Source organism: Phascolarctos cinereus, unplaced genomic scaffold (assembly GCF_003287225.1).
Source record: "Phascolarctos cinereus isolate Bilbo 61053 unplaced genomic scaffold, phaCin_HiC Scaffold_726;HRSCAF=1367, whole genome shotgun sequence".
In the NCBI taxonomy this organism is placed as follows: Eukaryota; Metazoa; Chordata; class Mammalia; order Diprotodontia; family Phascolarctidae; genus Phascolarctos; species Phascolarctos cinereus.
The window spans coordinates 11,129,070-11,141,341 of NW_027556098.1; the positions used below are offsets into that span (position 1 = coordinate 11,129,070).

General features: G+C 37.6%; 1 protein-coding gene across 4 annotated transcripts in view; it reads left to right on the plus strand.

Annotated features, from left to right (window-relative positions):
• MID1 (midline 1) overlaps positions 1 to 12,272 on the plus strand; it is a 436,773-nt gene that overhangs the window by 393,574 nt on the left and 30,927 nt on the right. For all 4 annotated transcript variants that reach the window (XM_021006246.2, XM_021006248.2, XM_021006245.2 and 1 more), the window contains exons 6-7: positions 1,610 to 1,737; positions 9,413 to 9,556. In XM_021006246.2, coding sequence (XP_020861905.1) covers positions 1,610 to 1,737; positions 9,413 to 9,556 — 272 coding nt within the window. The remainder of the gene's footprint in view (positions 1 to 1,609; positions 1,738 to 9,412; positions 9,557 to 12,272) is intronic.

Genomic DNA, 12,272 nt, shown 5'->3' on the forward strand with positions numbered 1-12,272 from the left:
AGGGTCCAATAACATTTCTATATTGATCCATGCTACAGATCTGCATGAAGTCTTTGAATTTTCCACTTTGTTTTTGCAGCTAGAGGTCAGGCAGCAGACATTTGTTGAATCTGAATGTCCTGATATGTATATAATAAAATGTGACCGCCTATTGGGAATAAAAGCGTAGAATATCAGCTTATCTAGTACAAAAGTAGCAAGAAGGTATAGTAGAAGGAGCACTGGTCTAGGATTCAAAGCCTTGCTCTACCATTTACTAAGGGCATGTAGGTGGCACAGGGGATAGAATACCAAGTCTGGAGTCAGCCTCTTTGTTCCCGAGTTCAAATCCAGCCTCAGACACTCACTAGCTGTGTGACCTTGGGCAAGTCACTTAACCCTATTTGCCTCAGTTCCTTCCTGCTCTGCTTCTCTAACTACCTGTGTGAACCTTTGGCAAGTCACTTAACCCATTTGCCTCACTCAGTTTCCTCATCTGTAAAATCACGGCTTTGAACTAAGCAATCTGAGTTCTTTTCCAGGGCTGACATTCCCAACATATGCATAATAAATTATCGTTTAATTATTGAAACTCATATCTTGAATTGTTGAAGGGTAAAAGGTGACAAGGACAACATAGTTTGAGAAGTGCAGAATGTCCAGTGTGTCATGGTCCTTTTCTCAAGGAAATCACAAATATATTTGATGCTGCCAGTGTTGTGTATTAATAAAACATTCCAGTGTATTCATTCAAATGAACTAGAATATCTCCTGGAAAGCAGGGACCATCTCATTTTTGTCTCTGGATCACTGGTACTTAGCACTGTAGCTGGTACAACGATACTAGTAATGATTGATTGATCACAGCACATCTCTGGAGAAAACCCAAATAGGCTGATTTATAGAAATAGTTTGTATTGTAGTCTTTTCAGTGGAGCCTCAAAGCATACGAAAAAATGTGCATCTATAAGGAGAATTTATGAGAAAGCTCATGCATATATCCCGTGGTTTATGCAGTGAGTGAATGAAAAAGAATCCCATGCTGAAAGGAGAGAACTGAATAATAATTACCTTTCTAAAAATATTCAGAAAGTGTTCACTTTTTATAGCCAGGCTAGTGATTGGCTAAAATAAAACAATATCTGGGAGCTTTTTTTAAATCCTTATTTTTGTCCTTTATGGATTTTACATTTTGATAAATTTCTTTTGAAGTAGAAAACTTCTGGAGACTGAATCCAACAGTTTTTCAGACAGATGTGTGAAAGAATGCCTGGAGCAATAAGCTTCTTACTGAGGCTGCATTTGACAGTGCCAAGCTGTTAAATGCAGAGCAGCATAAAATATGAATATTCTTTAGCTTCCAAAGGGAACTTTGCTATTAGGAAAAGGGGGGGGTGGAATTCCATTCCTTTCTCTCAAAGAAGGAAAAGGGGGGAGAGGAATTTAATGCTTGAATTCTTTTGTTTCAAGTTAAGGGGTAAAAGCAGTACGTACCATTCTGAGGGACTAAATATGTTAATACATGTGTGTACATATGTGTGTGTGTGTGTGTGTGAGAGAGACAGAGAGTATTCTAAGGGGTGAATGTGAAAGGTATCTAAGTTTCTGAAAACTTTTCCTTTTATCATAGGGTCTCCATGGCAACTGCATCTTCCCAGGTTCTAATTCCTGAAATTAACCTCAATGACACTTTTGATACCTTCGCATTAGATTTTTCCAGAGAGAAGAAATTACTAGAATGTCTGGATTACCTTACAGGTATTGTATTTTTTTAATTCACTCTTTACACATACTTGCATCTCTACGCTTTGATTTTTTTCCTCCCAAATAATCTAGTAGACCTTTGAATTACAAAGAAAGTTCAAACTTCCTCCGGCTATGATGTGCACGTATGTTTTAACCCCAAGGAAGCAGGTCTAACTTAGGGCTGGGGGGGGGCGGGGCGGGTGGAGAAGACACAATATTAAATAGAGGGAGTTCTCATCTCATATACACACTGCTACTATCCCCAGCCAAAAGCAATGAGGAAATAAAAATATCTTGATATGTTAGTCAAATCACCTTTATAAAGTGTTGATGTAAGCAACATTTAATCAAATGGAAATATGATTCTGATGATCAGAAATTTCATCTTGCTTCAAAGCTTCGTGTGAAGACTTTTAGTAAATTTAGTAGGAATCATATTTAGATTCATTGAGATTGTGTGAGGCAGGTAGGTGACCTGGAGTCAGGAAGACCTGAGTTCAAATATGGCCTCAGATACTTACTAGCTAGCTATGACCCTGGACAAAATACCTTAAGTTCTATCTGCTCCAGTTTTTTCAACTGTAAAATGGGGATATTAATACACCTGCCTTCAGGGGTTGGTTGTTGTGAGGGTTTAACAAGCTCAGCGCTGGCACATAGTAAGCCCTTAACAAATGCTTGTTTGCTTCTTTTCATGCCAAACTTTTTTTTGGTCACTTAAATGCTTCTTCTCTACTTCTAAACACTGTAAGTAAGGACACTGACCAGTAGAATTTGCAGTCTGTTATTTTGCTAGCAAATTCCTTTTAGAAAAGATCCACTTTTCTCCTATGAGGAGGTTCACAGGGGTTATGGATAAGCATTTGCTCCACTTCACAGTATACTAGCTTTAGAGTTGGAAAGCACCTCAGTTGAACACCTTTATTTAACAAGTGACTTGTCTAAGGTCATGCAGTGAGAGGTAGGATTTCAACCCAGGTGCCCTGATTTCAAAGCTATTACTGTTTCCACTATGCCATGCTACTTGTGTTTCAAGTCAATGCACATTTATTAGGTACCTACAGTGTGCAAGAAACTGCTAGGCCTTAACTAAATAAAGATGAAAAATTGTATAACCCTTACACTCAAGAAGCTTACAGTCAAGTAGGAGAATATGGATTACTAAACTTTCACATGATGGAGAATGTGATAAGTCCATAGGTCAGATAACTACAAAAATTCAAGAAAGGAGAGATCATTTTCAGCTTTCAGAGAGAAAATAGTAACTGTTGTAGGCCTTGAAGGAAAGAAAGTATGGCAATCAGCAGGGAATGAAGTAAATGTAGAACATTTAAGTCTTCTGGGGAAACCATTCCTGCCCTGCCCCCCCCCAAATCTACAAAGGTGGGGAAGGGAGCTACAAGGGGTTGGGAGTTCTTTTTCATGGATTTGATTAGAAGAAGAGAAATGGTAAAATAGAATCATAAGTCATAAATATTGACCAGGGCCTCAGAGATCAGTCGGATGGACCTCTGCTCAAATCATGATTCCTATCTACAATATGTTCAATAAGTGACCATCCAGCCTCCATTTGAAAATCTCTAGTAAACAGTCAATTCAACTACCCCTAAAAGAAGCTCATCCTTTTTTCTTTTTATCAGCTTTAATTTTTAGGAAGTTCTTTCCTTATGTTGAGCCAAAAATATGCTTCTAGAGTCAAACAGAATGAGGTTCACATCTCATACATATTTCAGCCCTTCCAGTATTTGAAGAATAACATCGTATTCCATTAGGTCGTTTCTTCTCCAGGCTAAATGTACCTCCTTTTATTTTATTTTATTTTATTTTTTGATGGAAGTGTAAGGCTTCATGTTCATCTCTATTAAATTTGGTCTTGCTTACTTCAGCTCAGTTGAGGTTGGAAAGGCAAGTTGGAGCTAGATTGTAGGGAGCCATTACCATCAGCCTTAAGAATGTCTATTTTATCTTGTGTACAAGAGGGAGGCATTGAATGTTTTTAAGTAAAGAAGAGACATGATCTGGCCTGTATTTTAAGAAATCAGTTGTGAAAAGGATGGATTGGAAAAGCATGGAAAAAATGAGAAAAGGTGGATTATTTTAAAATAATCCAGGTTTAAGTTAATCACACCTTGAAATAGAATAGTGGTAGTCGGAGTGAAATAGCAAAGAGGAAACAAATACAAAAGATATTGTGCCTGTTCTGTTAACAGGGCTTGGCAATGAAATGGATGTGGGAAATGAAGGATAAGGAAGAGTCAAAAATAACTCTAAGGAGAACAGGTCATGCCAGGCTAACTTCATCTCCTTTTTTTGATAGGATTGCCAAACAGGTAGATGAAGGAAATGCTGTGGGTATAGTTTGCCTTGATTTTAGCAGAACTTTTACTAAATTTTATTTTATTATTATTCTTACAGAGATCAAGAGTTATGGATAAAATGATAATACAATTAGATGGTTTCAGAACTAGTTGGATAGCTGGGCTCAAAGAGTGGTTATTTAATGATTCAATGTCAACAAGACAAAAAATGTCCACCGGTAGTACCCCAAGGTGCTTTGCTCGGCCCTATGCTGCTTAATGTTTTTAGTAACTTGGATTAAGGCAGATATGATATGTTTTGCAAATTTGTAGATGACACAAAGCTGTGTGGGCTAGTTACTCTTCTGGGTGACAATGGAAATCCAAAAGGACCTTGACAATCTGTATCATTGGGGTGAATCCAATAAGATGAAATTCAGTAGAGACAAATGTCAAGACTTGCGCTGGAATACAAAAAACAAATTTCACCAGTAGAAGAAGGGGGAAGCATAGATAGGCAAGAGATACTCTGGAAACATCTAGAGCAGAAATCCTAAACATGATGCCTGCATCACTCCCAATTGCAGCTCAAACCAGAGTTGTTGGGTATTTTTTCCCTTCCTATAGCAACTTAATACAATTTCTATACTGAGGGCTTAACTCTAACATATTTTTGAAATAATAAAAACTATTAAATATGAAAAATAACAAATTGGTTTATTCCCCAGTAGCTGCGCAAACCACCTCATGTATACAGCAACAGAGTGTGCTGGCAGAGTGCTATTTCAAGGAAAGTGTACTATTACCAAGGCTTAGCATAAAGAATTTTCTTTGCTAGACCATGTATTTCAATTTTGGGTTTGGAAAATATGGTCACTGTAACCATAGATTATCCTCTTGGCTTGGCATGTGTTTGATGTGTCTGTCTGAGATCAATGTTCCCAAAGCCATGTTTCCATTCAGTATGATTGGTGTTTATCCCATACTAATGTGCACATCTGGATACCTATTAAAGAGCTCTTTCCCCATCAATTACACCTTGTTAACCGTCAATTCCAGATGGACATTTGGTTTATTTCTAGACATAACATAGACCTTCCTTGCAACACACGATGTTGGACTAAAGCTGCCAAGTCCAAATAGTTTATCAGACATGTGTGAGCCGGAAATGAAGTGTTTATGCAATGTTTGCTACTGTTCCATGTGCAAGAGAGGCAAAGATGGTTTCTCTAGTACTACGTCATTATACACTGAAATTAGTTTCATGATACTCATCTTATATGTGAAATATCTAACAATCTTCAAAACAACAAAGTCCTTACCCATTAGATGGTTTCCAATCACTTGAGAATAAGAACTTAAATTTGTGCATAGTGCTTGACAATTTACAAAGTACTTTTCTCCCAAATCCTATGATGAGAGAAAGATTCTAACATCGAATGCCAGCAAGCGTGCCTTTCTCTGAAGGGGAAAGCTATTATTTTAACTTGTGACTTGCCTCAAAGTGACATATCAGGTTAATAAACCAGAAAGGTGACATTCTTTCCCTGGTTGTTGCTGTTACCATGTGTCACACAGTACTTTCTATTTTGCAGATAACGTTTCCTTGCACTCTATTATATATATATAGATATTGATGCATCTATAAATACATATGTGCATCTATATATATTTTTGTAAAATGGAGAAAATATCTTTAATTGTTAGTATAAGAATGAGTCAATGAATGATTTAAAGTGAGAATAGAATTAATGTTAGGAAATCAGTATATATCATTCTGTCCCTATCCCTACAGAGACCAAGGAAATAAATTCCATGTTGCACCTGGACCTTCTACTATGGAATGCACTTCTTCAGTGGACTCCTTGATTTATAGTCAAATATAAAGTATCTCATTGTGGTGAATTTTGGATTCGTATCTTTCACCTAATGGATAATTTAAAATCATACTCTAGAGAACACTTTATGGGTTTTGCACTTAACATGTAACTATGATTCCAGTATCATTCCTTGTGCCCTATTTATTATAAAGTTCTCATAAGCATTTTGGCCTCCATTAGAACTCTACCCAAAACTCGGAGGTGATCAGGTATCATTAGCCTTTTCCTAAAACTATAGCCATCTTTTTTTTTTTTAAGTACTTATCAAGCCCAGTCTGGTAAAGTCTGTAGATCTTTTCTCGGAATATTTTTAAATGCATAACATAAAATACAAAAAATTACAAAAGAAAGCAGTTATATTAAAATACAGTTATCAAATATTTTTAAAAACAAGTTCATGAACCCCAAATTAACAAGCCCTAATCTAGAGCAAAGAAATGCCTTAGGTCAGATAAATGTTATAGACAAAAGTTCTAACCTTTGGAATTTATTGTTCCACTTCCGAAGTGCGTATATTTACTTAAACCCATAACTGATTACTTATGGACAAGTTTCAAAAACACTACTGTTAATGAAAAAAGTCTTTCATCCGTTCTGTTTTCTTGCCCATGAAAATAGCCATGAGTATCAGTTATGATGAAAAGTCTTTCTTTAAGAATCACCAGTAGGAATTAAAGCATTTTCTCCACTGTAGTGTTTTGAAGAAATAAATTTCAAATGCCTCCTTTATCTTACACGTGGAATTACACAGCGTATGAGTTGGAAGAAACTTCAGACACCTCGTAGTCCAAATATATACCTGAAGAAGTCAGTCAGCCAGGAAACATTTATTAAGCACTCAATATTAGCTAAGGCACTGTGCTAAAGATATAAAGAAAAGGAAAAAAAAAAAAAAAACCCAAAACAAAATAAACAAAAAGTTGCTGCCCTCGAGGAGCTCATATTCTAATGTGTACATGTAAGAAAGATACAGAGTAGATGGAAGATAAACTGAAAGGAGAGGTGTTAGTATGGTGAGGACTAGGAAAGGCCTCTTGCATAAAGTAAGTTTTGAGCAGAGTTTTCAAAGAAGCCAAGGAATCTGTGAAGCTGAGCTAAGATATAGTATTCCAGACATGGAACACAGCCAGTTTAAAGGCTTTCATTGAACAGCCAATAATACCCAAGCCACTGTGGCTCGTTGTTTAGGTATTGATGGCTTAGAATGAATGTAAATAACAATTGTTTTTGGTTATGGCCAGAAACTCTGAGGGTCTTCCTCTTCAGACTGACATTTGGGATGGTAAATTGAGCCATCTTTTGTCTCAATTCTCACTTAGCCCTTAGTTATTGAATGGGCATGGCCCCAGACAAACTGAGACCTAGGAAGGACCTTAATTTAGAAAGGCCAAGGTCACCTACTGCATCCTGGACCATCGCCAGTCATCTTGACCTTTGTCTTGCCACTGGACCCTAATGGCTCTGGAGGAGAGAGCAAGGTTGGCAGTTTTGCGCAGTTCTGCCTAGCTCAGATCCAATTCAGGTGTAAGTCAAAATATCACCCTCATGATGTCACTGGTCCTCTTCAAGAATGAAGGATCAATAACAACAATAGATGAAAAATGAAGTCTTGGGTTTGAGGAAATGCAAGTAGTCCAGTATCACTGAATCCTAGAGTGAGTAGAAGAGAATATAATGTAAGAAGACTAAAAGTAGCTAAGTTAGGAAGAGTTTTAAATACAAAACAGAAGAATTTATGTTTTATCCTGGAAGTAATATGGAGCCACTTGACCTTGCTGAGCAGTGGGGTGTCATGGTCAAATTTTTGCTTTAGGAACATAACCTTGCACTGGAGTGGAGGATGGATTGAACTGGGGAGAGATTTGAAAGGCAGAGACTAACAAGAAGGCTGTTGCATTAGTCTAGGTGAAAGGTGACAAGGGCCTGCACTAGGGTAACTGAATGAATAAAGTGAAAGGATATATGGAAAAGATGTGAAGGTAGACTTGATAAGATAAGGTAAGCAGCAGACTGATTTGTAGGGAGAGTGAAGAATGAGGAGCTAAGAAGGCCAGTGAAGTTGTAAGTCTGAGTGAGTAGCAACAGGGAAACTTCAAAGACAGATGTGTTTGCAAGGAAAGATAATTACAGCTACCATTTACATGGCACTTTAAGGCTTGCAGAATCTTCCACATTCATTATCTCATGTGACCCTCACAATGACTTTGTGAGGTGGGTGATGTTATCCTCATTTTGAAGAGAAAGTAACTGAAGCTGAGAGGTTTACTTGCACAACTACAAAATGTCTGAAGGAGGATTTGAAACTCAGGCCTTATTGACTCCAAGTCTGGCATTCTGGTCATGGTGAGATAACCCTGCTTTGCCCTTCACTGAGTGACATTGGGCAAATTACTTAGCGTATCAAGATCTCAGATTCTTCAACTGTAAAATGAAGAAAGTGGAATAAACTGATTGTCCTCTAAGGTCCCTTCTGGCTCTAAATTTTTGCTTCTGTGATGATTACCCAATAAATGGTTATCCTTCCAGTGAGGAATAGCCATCTCCCAAGACTGCCCATCATACTTTGTATGCCACTTCACTTTTTTTCTTGTTGGGTGAGATGGGGGTTGGGAGGAGTGGAGAAGAACTCAGTGGATATAAATAGATTAAAGCTATCATTTTGCCTTTGGAAACATCATCTGATAAGTGAGGTGAGTTCAGAAGGAAATATCTAAAGCAGGGATTTTTAACTCATGGTCCATGGATTGGGTTTTAAAAATATATATTTTTGATAATTATATTATATAATTATATTCAGTACAATTGTTTTACTTTGTAATCCTAAGTGCTTTATTTTTGCATTTGAAAACATTATTCTGAGAAGGGTCCCACAGGTTTCACCATATTTCTTGTTTTGTTTTGTTTTCTTTTTGACTAGGCAATGGGGTAAAGCGACTTGCCTGGGGTCACACAGCTAGTAAGTGTTATGTGTCTGAGGCCGGATTTGAACTCAGGTCCTCCTGACTCCAGGGCCAGTGCTCTATCCACTGTGCCACCTAGCTGCCCCTTTTTTGCACCATATTTCTAAAGGTGTCCGTAACACACACAAAAAAAGATGCCCTGATACATAGTAAAGTGAGAAATCCACTTTTCTATATTGCTCAAACATTTTCCAATATATCTTATGTAAGCATAATCGTGGTATTTCTGCACTTTATTCCTGATTTTTCCCTTTACATGCCAGGAAAATTCTAGCAGCTTGTCTTCCTCTTCCTAATGGAATGGTAAACTGATCTCCTAGCTCAGTAAGAGTATGCCTGGCCTTCCCCAGGCAGCCTGTAAAGAGAAAAGAAAGAAAAGATTCCTATGCTTGATGTTGATGAAAATCTCTTGAGCTCAGTTGCATGGTATTTGGTAAAGGCAGATGTCTATGGAGGACTGATCTTTATTGTGAAACCTCCATTCCGCGCTGGCATTCTGATCTCAGGTGAATCAATTAACTAATCATGTCTCATTCTTATTTCCCAACAGCTCCCAACTCTCCAACAATTAGAGAAGAGCTCTGTACTGCTTCGTACGACACCATCACTGTGCACTGGACCTCTGATGATGAATTTAGTGTGGTTTCATATGAGCTTCAGTATACTATCTTTACTGGACAAGCTAATGTTGTTAGTAAGTACTGCCAATCTGGCTCATTTCTTAATTTAATCAGGAGGCCTACTCTCCTTGGCTCTAATTACAAATGAAACTCAAGAAGTGGAAAAGGCAAATGCAGTATTAATGGTACTTATTTTTCCTTTTCCTGTCTAAAAAACTCTAGGCAACTTTCTGACTGATTTCATAGATTTGATCTCCAAAGAAACCTCTAGTACTTCATCACTACATTAAAAAAAGAATCCTGCTTGCTGCTATGTACACCAGCAGTGTGTGGGTAGTTGACGCTGCTCTGAAGGAAGTGTTTGGAAGCCGTAGAGAATGCCTCTGAGAAACACCAAAGGGAATAATTCACTATCTTGGATTGAGAATGAGGCTACAAATCATTTTAAAGTTTAATATCTAGGACTATTATTTGATGGAATCTAATGCCATTAGTTGGGGCAACTGGGGGTGGCATAGTGGATAGAGTACTTTTGTAATCAGGAAGACTTATCTCCCTGAGTTCAAATCAGGCCTCAGATACTCACTAGCTGTGTGACCCTGGTCAAGTCACTTAACCCTGTTTGCCTCAGTTTCCTCTTCTATAAAATGAGCTAGAGAAGGAAATGGCAAACCACTCTAGTATCTTTGCCAAGAAAACCCCAAATGGGGTCATCGAGAGTTGAACATGACTGAAATAACTGAGCAACGATGCCATTAATTACAGGCAGCTTGGTATAGTGGTATATACAGAGCAGCCTTTCCATTCAAGCAGACCAAGTGGTTCAAAGTCCTACCTTGAACACATACTAGTTGCGTTACCCTGGAAAAATCATTTAAACACTCAGTACCCTCAGAAATTCTCTAAGGCTACAAGTTGAAGAATAGATTCTGATATGCAGTAGTAGAGGGAATTTCTTCATGAAGAGTTCCCTTTACTAATGATATTACAGACCCTAAAGTCATTATTTTAGTGCTAGAAGGTACCTTAGGTGCCATGGAGTTCGACTCGTTCACTTTACAGATGAGGAAAATCAGTTCCAGTCTCTATCTGGTTTGCCAAATCGCCTCTAATTAATGTCATTTGATGGCATGTAGCACAGCTTAGTGAGTTCTCACATCAGGCAAGAGATCGGGCCCCTTTCGTGTTTCTCTGCTATTTCTATATTCTCCCCTTAAGGCAAGGTCAACACATACAGACTTCAGATGACACTAATGCGCCAGTAACTGGAAATATTCGCGAGGACCAGAAAGAAAGTTGACATATTAATGTTATGAGTTTATACAAGGCATTCCATTGCACTAAAAATTAGGGACACCCTGTACAATCTGTGTTAATATAAACTGTAGAGAACAAAAATAAATTCAACTTTGAAGTTAATCAGGTTTAAGCTGTATATGAGATAGACGGATAATGAATGGAGAGATTGATATAAACATGTGTTTAATATATATGTAATATATTAAGTTATGTAACATACTATATAAATGATATACATATATATTCCAATTGAATCCAGGTCAAGTCAGAAGACATTTTTAAAAGTACTCTACTAGGTACTGGTGAAATAGAAAATGTAGATATGACATAGTCTTTGCCCTTATCAAGTTTATAGTCTAGAAAAGGGATTCTTCAGATTTCTGTGCCACGGAACCCCTTAAGAGGGTGTTGAAGCCTATGGGCCCTTTCTCAGAATATTTTTAAATTAATAAAAGAAGATACATGGGATTAAAAGGAAAACATCATTTTGAAATATAGTTAAGAAAATATTTTAATTCATAGACCCCAGATTAAGAACTCCCTGATCCAGAATGGGATGTGGCTTATAAATAGATACATAAAAATAATTCAGGTAACAAAGTGCAAACATATTTCTGTATGATGTCCACAGAGGGGATGCCACTAATGATTGTACTTATCAGTAATCATGTCATGGAGGACCTGGCATTTTAGATGGGTTTTTTGAAAGATAGGTAGGAATTCAAAAGACAGAGATAGCAATGGGCATCTTGAGCATAGCATGAGGCTAGGCGTGTCAGCAGCAAAGCTCAGGAACTGTCTGGAGGATGGTAAATGGTTCATTGCAGCTGGATGGAAGAGAAGAATTGTAGCTGATATGGCTAAAAAGGGATGGTGGCAGAATTTTATTAAATAATAGAGTATCCTATCACAGTGAATGGTAGTAGTTTCAAATAAGTTTGGCTTTGAATAAGCTTGTATTGTATTTCATTGCATACATTTTTCCTTGAATACCAGACTGAAGCCAAAGACATGAATGGGGAAAAATAGAAAGTAGATCTGATGCTCAGCAAAAATATATACATATATATATATATATATATATATATATATATATATATATATATATGTTTCATGATGAACTTAAAAGGAGCCTAGACAATCCTCAACTCCTATATAGTCGGCATAAAAATAAGTACCCTTTTGTCTGCTCCTCAAGCTCACATCCATCTTTCCACAGGAGACCTGGCTGCTCCTGCCATAGGAACTCCTGGGAGGTGGGTATTGGGGGAATGAGCAGAAGGACCTGAACTTTTAAGAACCAGTAAGTTCCAAGGCGGCTCAGTGGATAGAGGACTGGCCTGCGGTCAGGAAGACTCTTCTTCTTGAGTTCAAATCTAGCCTCAACCATTTACTAGCTGTGACCTTGGGCAAATCATTTAACTCTGCCTCAGTTTCCTAATCTGTAAAAGGAGCTGGAGAAGGAAATGACAAAACTACTCCATTATCTTT